At 41.7% G+C, this 18,651-nt stretch overlaps 3 protein-coding genes across 3 annotated transcripts; 1 reads left to right on the top strand and 2 right to left on the bottom strand.

Moving 5' to 3' along the window:
- Positions 1-360: 360 nt before the first annotated feature.
- Positions 361-4,818, bottom strand: LOC306715823 (anti-Muellerian hormone type-2 receptor-like; the record flags this gene model as incomplete). Its single annotated transcript, XM_079186303.1, has 10 exons — positions 361-477; positions 634-770; positions 1,041-1,197; positions 1,367-1,524; positions 1,801-1,915; positions 2,578-2,799; positions 2,919-2,983; positions 3,676-3,774; positions 4,137-4,301; positions 4,575-4,818. 10 exons carry the CDS (start codon positions 4,816-4,818, stop codon positions 361-363), a joined length of 1,479 nt encoding a protein of 492 aa, XP_079042429.1.
- A 1,429-nt stretch (positions 4,819-6,247) lies between these two features.
- Positions 6,248-9,424, top strand: LOC306715822 (cell division cycle-associated protein 7-like; the record flags this gene model as incomplete). Its single annotated transcript, XM_079186302.1, has 8 exons — positions 6,248-6,361; positions 6,620-6,985; positions 7,359-7,454; positions 7,656-7,805; positions 8,152-8,295; positions 8,472-8,621; positions 9,117-9,253; positions 9,379-9,424. 8 exons carry the CDS (start codon positions 6,248-6,250, stop codon positions 9,422-9,424), a joined length of 1,203 nt encoding a protein of 400 aa, XP_079042428.1.
- A 153-nt stretch (positions 9,425-9,577) lies between these two features.
- On the bottom strand, positions 9,578-16,974 carry sp1 (sp1 transcription factor). The gene is made up of 6 exons (XM_079156762.1): positions 16,922-16,974; positions 16,201-16,274; positions 13,851-15,231; positions 12,345-12,486; positions 12,062-12,252; positions 9,578-11,504 (listed from the first exon to the last, which is right to left on the bottom strand). The coding sequence occupies exons 1-6, from the start codon at positions 16,926-16,928 to the stop codon at positions 11,215-11,217; spliced, it is 2,085 nt and encodes a 694-aa protein (XP_079012888.1). The 5' UTR covers positions 16,929-16,974; the 3' UTR covers positions 9,578-11,214.
- Between the last annotated feature and the right edge of the window lie 1,677 nt (positions 16,975-18,651).

Below are 18,651 nucleotides of genomic sequence, written 5' to 3'. Positions count from 1 at the left end.
TTTTTAATAACAATCATCTAAATACAAAACCATAATCATGTATCATAGTTACATAACATTAGGCAAACAAACTAACCTACTGCTGAGAGTACCAGGAATAACATTCCTTTTTTGTCCTTCTTTCAAAAACCAACAATTCCCAATTTGCCATTATGGACATGCCTATTATATGTAAGGATCTAATTGAAAGAAAGAGTAATTGGAACATATCCAAGTCAAGAATATGCATTCTTTAATAAGGGGCTACTTTAAAATGGATGAAAATGTACTGAAAAGCTACACAGTGATGACACAAAGAGAACAGTGCAAATGCTTGATATGTACATTACAAGTCAACCTTCAAAAAAAGGAAAAAAAAAGTCACGAAGAGTAACAAGACTGAAGAGAGCCCAATCTGTTCACAACACACTGAGCAGTCAGTCGAGCATCCGCATCACAGTCCCAACAATCTGTCAGGAGCTCCTGCAGCACAGATCCCTGAAAGTTGAGATGTGACAAATGAGTCAATACATTGGCAAACTTAATTCAATATCATGAGCATTTTCATGAGCTATCCAGTACGTTTATCTTCATTGCTACCTAGCCAATAAAAAAAAAACTAGGTTCATATCAGAAGCACCTGTGTAAGAATACCTGTGGTAGCAGTTCCCAGTGTTTAGGTATGGAGGGTCTCTGTTCCAAGTGACACACGTACTGGATGAGGCTGTCTTGTGTTGCATCGGCTCCCAGCTCAGATTCATAAGGCAACTGATGCTGCGGAGCAACATCGCCTGCAGATGGAGACATTTGCATGAATTTGAACATCCATATAGTACCACAACAGACATACTGTATAGGTGAAGTGTATACAAGCAGAGCACAGAGATACAGTTGATTACACAGATCAACCTCAAAGGGAAGTAAAAGCAAAAGTTGTGACAATATTGATAAAATATCTCTCTTTCAAAAGTGCAATGAGTACAATTTAAAGAGTGGAGATGTTTGGACTCCCATCTCAATTACTGATAGATTTTCATGATTATCTGATCAAGGAAGTTTACCTTTAAATAAATCAGAGCAGCGCGTCAAGATCTCCCACAGCAGCAGTCCCAGAGCATAGATGTCCCCCTGCATGAGACACCTGCTGCTGCTTAGGTTTACAGAGCCCTCCAGGATCTCAGGGGGCATGTAGCGCAGTGTGCCCAACCGCAAATGACCCTGCAGATGGATGGTCATGTGAATTGTTTATTTCTACGTATTAAATGTCATCCCTCTGCTTGTTTTCATTTTATTTCTTGGAGACCACCCAAGATGACCGCTCACTTTTTTATGATTTCATTGTACTGTGAATTAAGAATAATAAATTGTGGTTCCGCCTAAGTCTCACCTCCATGTGTGTTGTGTGGCTCTGCCAGCTGCGATGTCCAGAACAAGAACGCAGGATGGTTGAGCATCCAAAATCACACAGGACACAGGTACCATCTGCTCTCACAAGCACGTTGGAGCTGCTGAAATCGCCGTGGGCCACGGAAGGTTTATGCACATCTGCAAGAAAAATAAGATTCTTATTTGTTTGGATATTTAACTGCAGTGGACTTTAAAGATCAAGAAAAACTCACACTTTATTCCTTAAACCTGTTTAACTGTGACGCCTGCTTTATGTGTATAATTATGGATCCCTGTAATATGTGGGCTGTTTGTATGCAGCCCTATGTTTGTTTGTTTTTAAATACAAAAAATCACCTGAAAAGTACTTCTCCAAAAGACTACAACATGCACACACAAACACACATTTGTTCACAGAAATGTTCTGGCCAATACCATGTTCGTGAAGGTCAGAGTGCAGATAGGAGAGTCCCTGCGATAAAGACTGGCACAACTTCAGTGTCAACATCCAGTTGGTCGTGTGTTTACACAGATAGGAGTGGAGAGTACCCTGAAATCAAAGGGACACCAGCAATTTATGTCAAAGAACGTGAACATTTTATACATTGGCTTGTATAAAATAAAGACACATGTGTGATCATGTATCCACCTCATCTCAACTTTTAGGTTAATATGACAAACTTAAGCAACAGTGCTGTGTTTGTGTCCACTGGCTGAATGTAAGTCCAATATTCACTCTCTTTGGACTCTACCGACTCCTGAGGGAAATATCTGGCTCTTTAGCAACTCGATGCTCCACTATTTTCACCAGCTACTCACCAACTGTGTCCGTCTGCTGTTTGATGAAGAGTGGATAGTGTACAGTGGGTTTCTTTGAGCTTTTTCACTGAAAACATCTGCCAACTGAGGGGAGCTGTAGATTCAGGTGATAAGTCTCTAGAGGTTTAACAATACCACTGACCAGTTTCACATTGTCTTCACATTATCATTTCATTGTTATTATAAAAATGTTGACTATAGCCATTTTAAGGAATCAGTAGTGGTTCCATTTTCATAATATTATAAGAGTTAAGTCCTAATGCCTTTCTTTGCTTCCTGGCCATGATTCTTTCTTCTGTTATTTGTCCTTTTTCCTCAAATGACTTTTGATCTCTGAGAACATGTAGAAATGCACAATTCATTTCAAAATCAAAATGACTGGTTGCCACTCACACATTCAGCAAATTGAAGGACAATGAGCCCTCTGCCTCCACCCGGTTTACTCCCAGAGCCAAAGAAGTGGACAATCCCAGCATGATTCATTAGTGGTAGCTCATAGACCTCCTTCTCTGCAGTAAATGTGTGTTTCCAGCCATCATTGAAAACCTTCACTGCCACAATGGATCCCTTGTATTTCCCCTTCCAAACAGTTGCAAAATACCCTTGGCCCACAATCTGAAAAGGTAGAAACATACAGGTAAATCAACCGGACATGGTAGGATATAACACCTAACTGGATGGTTTTTAACACTGCTTTCATACATACAGCATAAATCCATGTGATAGCTGCTTACCTGCTGCAGTTCAATGTCAGCGATGTCAATCTCAGAGGTTTTAGTTGTTTCGCAGGAACACATTCGTGAGCCACCGTAATCATCATGGGAGGGTGGATTAACCTCTAAAATAATGAAAGTTGACAGGTCTTGTAATTAACACACACTCATTGACGGTAATCTGACAATAAAGTCACTATTCATTTTAAACTAGCCCGACTGAAGAGCCACATGTCTGATTGAAGAGTAACAAACAAAGGACAGGCGTAAAAGGGAGTGTTATAGCAGAGATAAACACCAAGGTCAGACTAGTGAGAGAATGAAACAGTTACAAGGTCAAACAAAGAATCATGAGAACTGAATCCGAGTTTAGAAAATGTGGAAACATGGCATTTTTTTCTCTAATCCTCTGAAAAGCAGAGAGGGTACTTGACACAGAAACAACACTTTTTTACCTTTATGCTAAATTCTAAGCCATAGAAAGGGTTCATTCGGGAGCTGTAAACTCCATTTCCCCATAACGAGCAGTAATGTGTGTGCGTTATTAAATTAAGTTGATCTAAATCTGAGGGATCAAGACAATAAACTCCTCCTTGTGTGTGTGCGCTTAGTCAACACCTGCAAATATCAACAATATGCCTGTAAAGGCATTTGTGTTACTCTAGTTTAACTCCCACTTACTGACACTTTCTGCCACTGTAAAGTCAAATCAACACATAATTAGAAAGAACCTATTTTTGCATTTCTATCTTGATGTTGAAACCAAAAAGGATCTTACTTTTCTTTTTAAATAGGCATCTCCATTTGGCTGCAACGGTCAGTAGGAAGCACAGGACGAGCAAAGGCACAGTTATTGCAGCAGCTTTCTTGATTTCATCTAAAAAGAAAACATGGAGGAGAAAATTGTCAATGTTATCTGGGAAAAATGATAACTCCCCTTTTGAGTAAATCAATTGTATTTGTTACTTTACAGGTTTCATTATATGAATATAGCATAATGAAAAAAGTGTCAAATTTCAAATGAAAGGGTAGTAGAGGGTGGTTTATGGTGGCTTAGATGTGAGTGGAGGTGGAGGGATGTAAAAAAAAAAGAGATGTCTTTTGAATCAATTATAACATGTTCTGTAATAATAAATAAAACAATTCCTCACTCTGTCATAATGTCAGGATATAATTGTTTCACTACGTTGGTTGCAAGTGATATTCAACGATTAGTTAGCAATCTTATCGTGGTCATACCTACAAAATTAGAGGAGGTGGGTTGAGGCTCTTCGAACTCTGGGATCCAAGTAATGTTGCTATTGCAAAAGTCTGTGTTGCACACACACAAAAGGAGGCGACCGTCAAAACGTGTTCGTGCGTTACAGGTTGCATCTGGGCAAGATTTTTCCGCAATATCACAAGCTGCAACAGAAAAATCAGTAACACAATAGACAATTAAAAATACACGAGAACCAAACTAAGCCTGGAGACTAATATACATTACAGCAAATAACTAGCCAACATCAGTCAGAGGTTTCATGATTTAGATTTAAGGCTTAAAGTTGGTTAGTTTTTAAATCATTTGATAAACTTTTGAGAGCAAAATTGTGCACCAGTACAGAACATAATCCAGACCATGCAGACTAGTCCAGAGATACTGGTCCAGATAGCTTGCGTTTTGCCATGGTTTCTTACCGAGAACGTCAACCTCTGGCCGGTCATCAATGATCCGGTAATAGCCCACGCAGCATTGGGTGTTCTCACATAGCTGCACCGACCCACTCACATTGCCAGCAGTTGTGTATCGCTTGTTCCAAGGAGACACTTGGAATGCACACCGTCTCTTGTGAGGAAAAGACTGGTCGGAGACGCATATAAAGATGCATGCTGGCAGGAAGAAGAAATACAAATAGTTGCTGATCACATCATCCGTTCTCATCACGTGTTAGGATTTACAGCAGGCACATCAAACATTCACAACAAACCAAAAGACAGAAACACAGACACATACGGATTTTTTTTATAGCAATTGCACTCACCCAGAGCCCAAATCATCCACCACTGTCGCAAGATCATGGTCACTCTGAGCCAGGACCGGCCAAGCAGAGAGTATTTATCAGTCCTGGGAATGTTATAGGAGTTTCCCGGCATCACTCCCACTACACTCTAAGAAGGGATGTGTTAAAAATGACACAACACGTGTTGAATTTCAACACATCTACAGAGTGTGCTCAGGGACAACCCAGTGACTGTGTGGTTGTTCCTTTTAGTCTTATTTTATTATGGCCCCAAAAATATATGGGCCCAGTTATAAAGTTCAATAGAACTTTATAACTTGAATATTAGGAAGACAATAATAGCAATACTCGTGTGTAAAAAAAAAAGAGAAAAAAAAGAGATTTTATGCCAAAATCTGGATTTATAAAATAAAAATTATGAGATACAAAAACAATCTAAGTGATTGTCAAAATTGTGGTCAGGTCAATCTTTGGTTCACGTACTGATGACATTGCAGGTTGGATACCCCTGTGAATCAATGTGTAGGAAAATATGTAGGAACTAGATTTTCCACTACAGGCGCAATGTTTAAGAGCACTGCTGTAAATGCACAAACATGCCTTTTCCTCTGTCAGCCATCTCGGAAAACATAAATCCTGCATTAACTTCCCAAATTACTAATTATTTCTAAGAAACTTAAGTAACGTTGTAGGCTAGATTTCGTAAAACAGTCAAGGTTGGTCTTTATGACAGTTAAGTTTATACTGTTGTGTTAGTATGCCTTGTCCCACTACTTGGTGTTAATGCCAAATGTTACTGACTGTGTTAAGTGTGTTTGAACCATGCAAATAATAATTTTGGATAATAATACATTGCTTCCTGGATCTATTTGCCTTAATGGCGTCTGAGCATGTCTGTGGTTGGAGGGCGCCATGCTAATATGCTGACGAACATGGTACACACCCAGAACTAAACGTTAAAGCTAACATTAGGCTAATTTAGGCTTAAAAGTAACCGATAACCATTTTTTTGTGTCTTGAAAAGCTGCATGTTTTGGCACCCAGTTAACCCCGTGAGGGCGGAGTTAATATGCAACATGATTCGGGGCTTGTTCTGTGCATTCGTGCTGCCCTGAACTTCAAAACAGGCACATCGACCTTTCAATCAGATTAATTGAACAGGTAACGTTAGCTAACTCCGCGCGGGCGGGCCTAGCTAAACTTCAGAAGCGTGTTGGTCCCTGTCATCAACAATACAATAGTAAAATAACATAACATCACTTAATAACCAAGTTAAATGCGTACCACACATTTTAAATATTGTTAAGCTACGCTTGTTGTTGTATCTCTCTTTAGGCAGGGGTTTTAGGAATGGACGCCAACCCCAAAAAGCTAACGTTAGCCGACGTTTTTGTGGAGGACTCTGAAAATGAGCGAACATTTTTGGGCTTTTCTGACAGTGAGATGAGCGACCACTGCGATAAGGTGAGTAGTTTGGTTTAAAGTAAGGCCTGTGTATTGCCAGATCCAGCATCGGGTTGGACAAGTAAACACAAACCTACATCTGGATACGCACTTAGTTTGGTTGTTGTATGATATACTCAAATCAGGAATATTGCACTGTGCGGATTTGTCATACTTAACTAAATGCAGCTTACTTCTTCTTTTTATATTCTGCTATAGCAAGAAGTTTTGACAAAAAAAAACTTGCCAAATGATAAATCACCTTCTTATGTTAATCAGAATTCCAATTTTGAAGATGAAGATGAAGCCCAGTCTGACTTTTCTGCCAGGGAGCAGAAAGCAACGTCTAAACCATCTTCTGGTGCCAAAACCTTCAGGCTGAGGGTGGCTCTCCGCTCCACTCCCTCTACCCAGCAGTCCACTGATGAAGAGGAGGAGGAGGAAAAGAGGATAAAAAAGAGGGTGGTGAAGTGGACAGGAAAGACCAGTCAGGCAAAGAAGAAGAGGCGTGTTAAATTTGAAGATGAGGAGACAGCAGTGGCTCGGCCCTCTCCTATCAAAGAGTGTGGATCCGATTCAGCAGAAGACGTGTCTGCTTCTTTCCTGACCAAGAGAGAGCAGAACATCAAGGCCAACAAAGCAATGGTGACACAGAACCACAGTATACGCATACGCAGTATTGTACTGTTAGCAAACTGACCGGCTGATGTAACAATGTATTTAAAGCTGTGGTTCCCAAACCAGTGCCTAGGAATACCCAGTGTACCCAACACAAATCAAAGTTCACACACACTTTTATATTCGAGAGAGCTATTATTAATAATATTACAGATCTATTCTATTTATACTCCTTTTTTCGTATATAGTAAAAAAAAATGGCATTTCACAATCAGGGGTGTTGGCGCAGGACACATGACTGAAGATTTGACTTAACAAAATGAAAAAAAAATGTGCCCTGCTAGACTGACTGGGGAGGCTTGTCATCTGCCATGTCTCTTTCATCCTCCCTGTTTAACAGTTGGCTCAGCTAATGGCAGACCTGCAGAAAATGCCAGGCGGTGCAGGGATTCTGAAGAAACAAGCAGGCAAACGGAAGACAAAAGACCGAAGCTCTGTGAGTTGAGAACGATGAAAGTCTCTCACACACTACTGAGTTGTTACAGTTAATATTTAATATGAGGGATGGTGGACAGAAATGTAGTCTAGGGACCTATCAAAATAAAACGTATCTGCCATCCTCTTGTCTATATTCAGTTGAGCTCTGACTAATAGTATTTCTAATCAGGCTAATGTACTGAGGTGATTTTTTTTGCAGCGTTCACCGCGCTCTGGTGCAGCCGGAGGAGAGTCCAGGAAGTACCCAAAGCGGGCGTCTCGCAGACAAACCCGCTCAATGGGGGGAAGCGACAATCCCCCATCCCCTAAGGAGGAAGACCTGGAGCTCAGCCTGGAGGAGCTGCTGGAGGTCGGCTTTGTCATTTATTAAGGACCAGTTTAAAATGTTGAGAAAAGCATTTTTTTGTATAACATGCAGTAGGATTGTGGGTTTGTGCGAAACTGTTGTGTGTTGTCCCTGAGGAACAGTATTACTGAGCGAGATGAATGATGACAGTGAAAACCGTCTGTCTTTGTAGTCTTATCAGTGTGTGTTTTCTCATCCGTTTTGTGCTTCTTATATGTGCTGTATAATGGTTAGATTGGACCATGTATTCGTCCTTGTGTAGGTCTGTGTTCAGCTAACCTAATCTGTATCTTGTCCATTTCTGTGTACAACTGTAAGCTCACTGGGATCCGTCGTCTTTGTGCTCCAGGTGCGCAGATCCCCACAGCGCCGTGGCACCCCGCGGCCCAAGCAGTGCAGACCTCATTGTATCCGTCCTGTGGAGGACATCACGGAGGACGAGATTCAGCTGGTTGCAGACATCATGACGGAAAAGGTCTACAACAGAGACACGGTGAGTGGTGACACGTGTTGAAGAACTAATGAAGCCGTCGGGTCATTACCAGGTGGCAATCTCTCTCCATTACTGAGGCGACTAGGTTGTGCTCACCCTCTGTATAACAGATTATGAAATGTCATAAAATGATAGTGTACCTGTGTAACATCTAATGTTGGGGTTTGTATTTTCAGGGCTCTACATGTCATCAGTGCCGTCAGAAAACGGTTGACACTAAGACGTGCTGCCGCAGTGAGGACTGTCGCGGGATCCAGGGTCAGTTCTGTGGACCGTGTCTGAGGAACAGATACGGAGAGGACGTCAAGAAGGCGCTGCTTGATCCGGTCAGACTGCTGACGCACCAGCACACGCTCTACACCTGTGTACATGCACAAATATTAACCTTGCACACATTGTTTCAGTATACGGTCGGTAAGTGTTCAGGCTTGCATGGGGAGAGATTTTATACATCAAAGGTGTGTAGAGAGATTTAAGCGGAAGGCTTAAAAATGTCTGCCATTAGTTCCTTGATTGCTCAGTTAAAGTCCAAGGCGGCAGTACACTTCTCTGTATATTCAGGACTGGAAATGCGTTTCCTGTATTTTCATCAGAAGCATAACTTGTTCATGCTTTCCATTTATCTTTCATTAGTGATGTTAACATTTTGAAAAGTTATTTTTGTCTTTTTTGCTGAGCTGCTGTAATGGTAGTTTCTCCCTGGGATTACTAAAGTACTCAATGTAGTTTAAAAAAAAATCTTTTTTTGCCTGTGTACTTTTACGTTTGTCTTTCTCTGTTTCAAGTCATTTTAGTGTTTAACCTTTTGGTTGTCTCCTCAGGAGTGGAAGTGTCCTCCCTGTCGCGGTATTTGCAACTGCAGCCTCTGCCGCCTGCGTGAAGGCCGCTGCCCGACCGGCATCCTGTTCCCTCTCGCTCAGTACCACGGCTTCTCTGACGTCCACTCCTACCTCAGCAGGTGAGCAACTACATCGATTTATTTCGATAAATTGGTGTTCTCGTATGCTGCAAGTCCACCTGTATGAGTGAACGTAAGTGTTGGAACTAACAGAACATCTGCAATGTCTTTATGTCTCCTTACAGCCTCCGTAACAAACTGAAATATGAGGACAACAATGTAGAGGTGTGATGTTAACACGAGGTGCAGCAATTGTTCATATTGTTTCTTTTAAGTTGTTTTAATCCTAATAAAACATCCACAACCTGTGATTTTTATATGAATAACGTATTTTTTTTGGTAATCATTTGATTGTGAGATTGAGACACAAGTTTGCAAAGAAGAGACGAGTATATTCAGAATTTTAATCCAGCTGTTGGCATTTGCAGTAGTTGTATAGACACAATATAAAATCCCTTCAAAAAAAAAAAGTAAGAGCACTTGTTGTCTGATGAACTTAGTCTGTAGAGTTTGAAAGGAGAGCTTTTAAACATACACGTTACAATTATCTTCGTCAAATAAACAACCATTTCAACATTGGTGAGAAGCATTTTTCAGGAAAGAAATATTGACCAATACATTTTGCAACTTATTTATTTGGACAACAAAGGGATGTGTGTCCGGTGCTTGCCTTAAGCCGGATCTTTTCCAGTTAGAACTTTAACGTATGCAATACACGAGTAAAAATGAATAGGAAGTTCACGGACCAAAGAAAGACTTACTAGTTTTGCTTATAAAATGAGTATGAACCTTTGGTTTTGAGCTTGCATATTTATGCAGTCTGGACATTATTACAAAAATACTTCGGACCCGATTTAAACTAGAAGAAGAAACAAAAGTTTTCCACCAAAAGAAAACGGAAACTGACGCAACTGCAAGGCAAAGACGAGTATACCACAGGAACAAAAACAAAAGGTACTGGGAAGATCTGGACTGTATAGAATACATTATTCTATGACAGAAAGGCTCTTAAATTTAAACATTGAATCTACATATATATATATATATATTTATATATATATATATATATATATAAAAAAGTAATAACATAAGATTAAGATGATTGTGCATGAGGTTCATACAACTGAAAGGCAATCATGTAAGATGATCCTGCCTAAGCTAAGAATTTCTGTAGCCTTTACCAAAAATATATATATATACATAAAAAAATCAAAATGTTTCGCTATGATAAACGTATCAAAGCATGATGGCTTGAGTGTGTGTGTACCTACTGCAGAGGTTAAAGAGTTCTTCTCAGGATGTCAGTGCCCCGGCACACCTACGTCCTCACACTGATTAGTGCTTCTGGCTGTGACCCGGTCGGGACCTTTAGTACTCCGGCCCTCAACGGTTCACCCTAAAACACTTCTCAGATTATTCCTATGATGCTGGGATTGTTAAAATAGAAATGTGAGAAACAATACAAAATATTTTCGGCACAAGATTGTTATACTTACAATTATAGGGGTGATTTTTAGCATTATAGGTCAGTTAGCCTGAGGGGCCAGGCTGATACAGCAGCCTGGTCTAGGAGGGCCGGAGATACCCGAGGAGAAGAGGAGCAAACGGCCTCGGAAACCAGGGTGAGAGTCTGACATCGTCATCTCTTTACTAAAGACGCTTGTAGATGGGATGTTATTATTAGCTACCAATTCAGCATCAAGTATGCCGGTCTGTAGGTGTGTTATTGCAATCCCACCATCGGGTAAGATTGAGTCTTTTATGTGGGACAGATGTTGGTGTAGTGCCATTTCAACTCAGGGGAAAAGAGATTTCATGATGATGTCCCTAGTCTCCTCATACTCTGACCCTTCAATACCACAGATATATCTAAATACAAGATTCAATAGTGTCCGTTGTGTTGCACCTGCGAGCGTCTCTCGTGTCTGAAGCCCGTGAGAGGTTCTGTGTCGGCACTTTTTAGCCCCACATGTCCTAAAGCAACATCCACCAAAGCCCGTCTCCCCGCTCCTCCACCGTCCTTAGTAGCTGTTACCGTTAATATGGTGAAGGTCCACTTGCATCATGTTGATCCCGCTGTTGGCTAACCGAGCTATGCTCTCTGCAGATAAGGTTTCCATGGTGACGATGGTGTGCTGGTCGCCGGCCGACTCCGCTCCTGTGCCGACTTTTGTTTCTGCAGCGTCGGCTGAGACGGCGGTGCTGCTGGTGGCGACTGCTTTCTTGTTCATGTGGGTTTTGATGTGCTTGGAGAGGTGATCGCTGCGCATGAAGCGTTTAGGACACTCGGGGCAGACAAACCTTTTTTCACCTGAAACAGAGGAAGAAATGAAAAAAATCAATATAAAAACAGCTGCACCTGGTTTTAGATCAAATGTATGTAAGGTTTAATGCACTGTAGAAGACATTTTTAATATTTCGGGGGTTAATTAGAGATCATATGTAAGATTTAATTGGATTACTAATCCTAAAGCAGCAAAGACTTATTATGAATTAATCTGCAGATTATTATCTCGATTAATCATTTGGCCCATAAAATGTCAGAAAATATAAATTTAAAGCCCTGAACCGACATATTCAAACCCAAAAATATTTACTTTAATATGATTGAAGACAAAACAAAAGCATCAAATATTTAACCTAAAAAAAATAAGTCGACTATCAAGATAGATACCAAATTGCCTTACTGTTACTGTTGATAAATTATTAAATCCTTTTGCAAAAAAGCAGATTTTCTGGAAAACTATATTGCCAAGAAAAACACATGTTGTCGTTTCCACATAGGCATGTCTTTGTTTTTTTTTTAGGTTTTGCAGTCGTGTGAGATTTAATGTCCTTCTTATAATGCCAAACAAACGAAATCCTCACCTGTGTGAGTCCTCTTATGGCGCTGGAGCTCATCTGATCGGGTAAATCGTTTGCCACAAAAGGACCAGCTGCAGACGAAGGGTCGTTCTCCTGTGTGCCAACGCAGGTGGGCCCTCAGGTGGGACGTCTTGCCGTAGATCTTCCCACAGCCAGAGATGTGACAAATGTGCTGCTTCTTTTTAGTCGGGTCCCTGTTTGAGGGGTACAGAGGGGTAAAAACCATAGGAGTAGACTTCACAGCAGGGCTGTTGTATTGGATGGCATTAGTGGTTCAGTGACATACCGTCCCTCTCCATCCTTGCAGAAGGGGCAGGTACAGGCTTCCCTGCGGTTGCGTCGTCCTTGAGGTGGTGGGCTGATGTCCCCGTCCTCCATAGGTGCACCTTCATCCAAACTGTCTCCGCCTGTCTGCAGCGCCTGTTCTCCTGCAGCGACCGAACAGAAAACACTCATGTGAGATAACTTATAACAAGGGTTTGAGATTTTTGGTTTAGATACATTTAATCAATCAAGTTCAGAACAAACCAACCATCTCATCAAACATCAAGTTTTTCTTTCTTGTAAAAAAATATCCTAAGTGAGATTATAGCTTCCTTGTATTCATTCATTTTACAGTTTTTTTTTAAAATGGCAGGTGCACCAAAAGAGTAAACCAGACATCTATGGCTGTTAAAATGTGTGCTGGCCTCAGCTGTATGTTGCCTGCAACTAATATCTTTGTAATTTATGATAAGACCTACTGCAAGTCATTTCCAATGACAAAGAGTGAAGAATTGTGGATGTTTACTTATTTAAGGGCATTTACAACGGCTATATTCAACATCGCTTAAGAATCAAACGATACTAAACCCAGGCTGTTCATAATTTTTCTCTAGCTGTACCAGCATGACGTACTAATATGATTATGATGATTAGCTTGAGGATAAACAGTCAAACAGATCACCTGAACCCTTCAGGCTTTAACTACTATATTAAAGTAAATGTTTGTGCTGTTGGCACAGACACTGATGTGAAGTTAAATCCACCTTTCAGTACGAAGCTGACAGAAATAATTCAATAATAAGGATAATGGAGCTAATCACATTCACTAAAAAGAGACCCAATGACTCCTCACAAACATCACAAATGTAGACTAGATAATGTGAGGGGCCAATAACCAAACAGAAGGGTATAGATATGATAACGGTTGCTACAAGATGGGAGGGGTCAGGTTACACCCCTATGTCACAGACGTTGTGGCTAACCCATAACTACTGTACTGTAATGTGACCGAGGTCTGAGGAGATGCAGTGTCGCCAAGAAGAACACAAACTTGTGCAACACTGGGCCAGCTGAACTGGTTCTACCAGTATAGTGCACACACAAAAGAGTTCAACTCCAGAGACACAAGATACTCTGCCAGTCCTGGGGGGGAAAGGTCAATAAACAAGTCAACAGAATTGTCATGACCATTTAACATATTTACTCAGCCCCAGTTAGTGTCAAGGTGAACCTCTATTTTGTATTATAATAGTTGTTGGTTATTATCCTTGCCTAAAATAACTTTGGTAGACATAATCAAAAGGCAAAGTCAAAATAACATATTCAAATTTGAATTAGAAACATGTTTACTGTCCTGCATGAGGATTGCATAATTTAGTACAAAGTCCTTCTTCAAACTGTTTCATATACTCTTTGTTTATAAAGGACACCTTTTCAAAATATAAATGCAAAAGTTGGCTAAATAGCATTTATGCATTATTATACAATGAACATGAATTATTCCTAAAAAAACAGGCTACTGACTGACCTGCAGAGCTAGCGATGGTGATGGGAACAGTCTGCAGCTGGTGCATCTGCAGCCCGGAACCTCCGAGTGTGTTGAGATTTATGGTCTGGATGCCTGGAATCTGCACCGTGTTGACAGAAACTCCCCCAGCTGTAGAAGCAGTCTGGCCAAGTTGGGGGAGAGATTGCATCTGGGCCAGCGTGATCTGTGGTCCTGCCGGACTCTGGATCTGAATGGTCTGCCAGCTCACCTGGCCATTAGGGCCTACGGTGCGCAGGAGGATGGGGCCTGTATTTGGCATAATTTGAAGATTTTGAAGCCCTTCCTGGCTGAGTGTCGGAGTCGCAAATACCTGAGTCCCAGCGGTACCGGCCTGGATGGTCTGGAGAGATGTTCCACCTTGGATAACCTGCTGAGGCTGAATGAGGATTTGTTGTGGCTGCTGCCCGTCCCTGTTGTCTGGCTGTATCGGGACACCCAGAGAAGATGCCGTGTTCTGCTGGAATGTCCCCATCAACACTCCATTGCTGTTCTGTGTTTGAGTCATTCCATACGAAGAAGCGGCCTGTGTGGTGATAGTGGACGCACTCGTCATGTAACCTGCCCCACTGGACACTGGATGTTGCTGTATAAGTTGGTTTCCCCCTGTATCCCCTCCACCATTTGCATCTCCTCCGCTTGTTCCAGTGCTGACGGGCAAAAACGTGATGTTTCCATTTAGTGACACGGGCATATTTGCCAGGAACTGGGGCTGGGTTTGTAACATGCCATTGCCTAAGCTTATATTTTGTATGGGGATGGCTCCCTGAAGGAGACTGGGCATCGTTATGATGTTTCCTGCAGCACCAGCTCTGTTGGTTGCAGCTATGATCTGCTGGCCATTAGCAGATGACACTAGCTGAAACTGCTGGCCTGCAGCGGCAGTTAAACCAGAATCCTGCTGAGCGTGTGCCAACTGCAGTGGCTGGCCATCTACTGTCTGAAACTGGGGAATAACCTGGTACTGGATGTTGGGCATCATACCTGATATGGCGGTAAGCATCTGCTGACCCTGCATCGATGGAGCCTGAGCTACTACATATTGCTGTGGCTGCTGCTGCTGCTGTCCCTGAGTACTCACGACAGTTGTTGATGGTGACAGCAACTGTCTGCTCTTGCCCATGTCTGCTGTCATCACCCCTAAGGAGTCGGTGGTGATGGTGTTAGTGCCTGAGGTTGCTTGAACGCTAAGCGGGATAACCTGCCAGCCGTTAGCACTGGAGGTGAAAACACCCTGGTTTATTTCCAGCTGTTGCTGCTGGTTTTGTTGGTGTTGGTCTGCAGGTGAATCATTCTCTCCTGGGGTGTCAATTCGACTACACGTGGCTGCCAACAAGGCAAGAGGAGATGGCTGCTGTGAGTCCTGGAAAGAGAATACATGAAAGTATAAGAGAAGGAAATTATCAAAAAATGTTTTTTAAATACATCTTAATATCCCATATACATGTTAATGCTGCAGCAGTGAGAAAAGGTATATAAATAGGTGTAAAAATGCTAATTTATTAAATCTAGTGACGCAGTTTAAATTAGTGTACTAAAGGAAATTAATACCAATATAGTGATGCTAACAATATTTTTAGAGCACTTTTATTGACAGTGAAGCAGCAGAGTAAAATATAAACTAGAGAAGATCAAGCAGGATGATTACATTAGTCATTCAAAACATTAAGATCCAAAGTTGTCAGGCCTAAACTTTAACAGTCAAAGAACAATTTGGAATTAATGTGAACGTTAGAATTAGATTTTTTTTTAATGGTGTAGTTTAGATTTAAATAGAAATACAACAAGATAAATCATGTGACTAGCTTTGTAAATGAAAAGCAAACCATGCGGTAGCGCCACACACCCAGAACGGCATTCATAACATTAAACTTCACATGGAGAGGGGCTGGAGCAGAGGGGAAGCAGGGTGGGAGAGTGTGGGAGAGTATGGGAGGGACCACATCTTTTTTTTCCAGAGCTTCCCCTCCCCCCAAACCCACCCATCTCCCTCCCACACTTTATTTTGCCCTATAAACTGACACAGTCCTCTAGCCACCCCCTCCAAGGCCAGCCAAATGGGCCGAGCGAGATGCACATCAAGTGCCGGGGTTTGACGGGAACACCCCGTGTGGGCGAACTCTACCTGCCCATTCCCCACCCCGGTGACATGTGCTCTGGAGAGAAAATCAACAACCCGTACAGGTTCCGACAGAGACGGATGACAGAATCTAACTAACTCACGTCAATAGGGCATAAATACCACATGCAGTGGGTATGAGTGGGGAGTACACTTAATGCGTCTCGGTTGACAATCATCTGATTCGACTAAACAGGGAAAGTGAAAACCTACTTGTGAGTTGTTGTTTCGCTTTAGACTGTAGCCTCCACCGCTCTCCACAGCGGCCATTTCACCCTGCTGCTGATCTGCGGAAGAAGAGTTTGTAAGATCACTTCTATTAAAGTTGCTACATTTGAAACAAGCAGTCCATCAAACTGTTACCGTTCAACAACGAGGAGAAACCACACTCACGTTAACGCACGGTCGACCTCACACAAATAACATCACTTTATTAACAGTCTGACATTAAACACTTACGGGCAGAAATGCAGGGAAATCCAAGCCACAAGTGCTCGTAAGGGCCAGCTAGCCTGTTAGCTAAGCTAACATGAACACAACAAGTAATGTTCAGTAAAACTGCAACGTTAAGTATTAGCTGAAGAGACTGTCATGGTTTCAACTGGACTACAGAAAACTACTTAGCTAGCACAAGTGAATTGCTGATGGTAAATTATTGTGTAAGCATCTAGTTTCAATTAAGAACAGAAGTTATTGTTACACAGTAAGCTAGCTCTACTTAGTTGGCTAAATATTGTTAGCCGAGTATCGACAATTAGCAGTGAAGTAACGCCAGTTGGTCACTTTTAAACTGCTCGAGGCGCGAGCTATAAAACAATACAATGTCATACTTATAGCAGAGAATACATATTAAATATGTACTTTAATTATACTTGTTATTGTTAACTTAATGCTTCGTTCACAACATGCCACTGAGTTTGAAAAGTTCACTTACTGCTCATAATTTGAAGACGGGAGGAGTTTCTCTGCTCTTTTTTTTCGGGTTGACAACTTTTCACAACTTCACACAAACTTGACAGGCTCCCCCTATGAAGGAGATAGACAGGTGCGCTCGATTTACGGACCTACGTAGCCCGCCACGTTTGAACATTGACCAGCAAATAGCTTTTACACTTTTTAATTTTAAACGTTGGCAGTATAGTTTTACAAAGTAATATTGACTCAAGGCTCATTTACTAGATTTTTCGAGCTTTCAACCATATCACACAATCCTCATCAACGGATGTAGTTAATCAATAGGCATATACCGTTAACCACGTCAACGCAAATTCATCATCATCACGTCATGCGGCTTAGATTTAGCACTTAATTTAGCATGATTCAATTTAATCCATTAGTTAAAACAAACGAGAAACGCAGAATAGCAAACCACGTGTCCAGACCTTATTCTTTAGTAATAATATGAAAAGACTCAATAATAATGCATTTTCGCACTGGTTTACTGTACTATCGCGCTGTCCCTTTACACAAACGAAGCGCACCCCTCTAGGAGCTACGTGGGAAGGATCGCTGCTTTCCTCCTATGGAGGAGGTCGTTTCTGCCAACGGGGATCAACTAGCCAATGTAATTGTCTCAAAGGCGGAGAATTGGGCGGGACCAAGCATGGTAGGTTGTCTCCCTGAGTATGATTGACGTTGGGTTATCTGTTTTCCGCTTAAATGGCGCCATGAGTAAACGTGTACTCGTAAATGTTGATATTTCTCTTCACTCATTCTGTGATATTGTCTCATCAAACAAAAGTATAAAGATGCAATGGTTCATCTCTTGCTTTGGACACGGAGGTGGGGAAGGAGGAAGGCGGATTGGGTATTTAAGTCTTGCCTCCGTGGCCACTGGCCACTCCCTGGTGGCGCCCTGTGGGCTGGGAAACAGCAAGGAGGCGGGAGGAGTCCGCCAGGGTGGAGGAGAAGAGACCCTATCACACTCGAACACTGGCTGTAATCGCGCTGGGTGGAGAAAATGGCTCGCTTGTAGGAGGGTTTTTATTATTGGGATGTGCGAGTGGGCTGTCGGTGAAGCAGCACATGTGCCCATGTAAACAGGGCAGAGGGTGGAGTCCATCCACAGGCTATTAGGCCTGATGTTACTACAGTTAGTCATAGAAATGACTATTTCTCTATTATTTATTTCCAACACTAGCACACACACACACACACACACACACACACACACACACACACACACACACACACACACACACACACACACACACACACACACACACACACACAATATGTTGTTTCAATGGGCCAAAAGGCCTACAACATCTGGCTGCCAGTGCACTTTCCATTGACACCCTTATGCAGTGGAAGAAGTATCTGGGTCCTTTAGGAAAAATAAGAATAAGTATTAAAAGTGTGAGTAGCCACAGACAGAAAGAAGTCAAGATAAATAAGAAAATAAATCATTTAAAAATAATAACAGGTATATACAACTTCAATAAAAGTAACAACATACATTATACAAGAGCAATTCAAGATAATGTTAGAAGGTATAAAGTGACAATGGAGTGGTTAAGAGCAGCAAGTCAGCAAGAATGCCCCACTGTGTTGCATTCATTATTACTGATGCATTGCTATGAAACCAGCATACTACTCTTGTAGTTGAGATGGAGCTCATTTTAATTACTTTTTACATTGTTGGGTTGTTTAATCATAACAAAG

Source organism: Pholis gunnellus (assembly GCF_910591455.1).
Source record: "Pholis gunnellus genome assembly, chromosome: 3".
NCBI classification, from domain to species: domain Eukaryota; kingdom Metazoa; phylum Chordata; class Actinopteri; order Perciformes; family Pholidae; genus Pholis; species Pholis gunnellus.
The sequence above is the reverse complement of the archived record's forward strand: the minus strand, read 5'-3'. Positions and strand labels throughout refer to the sequence as shown.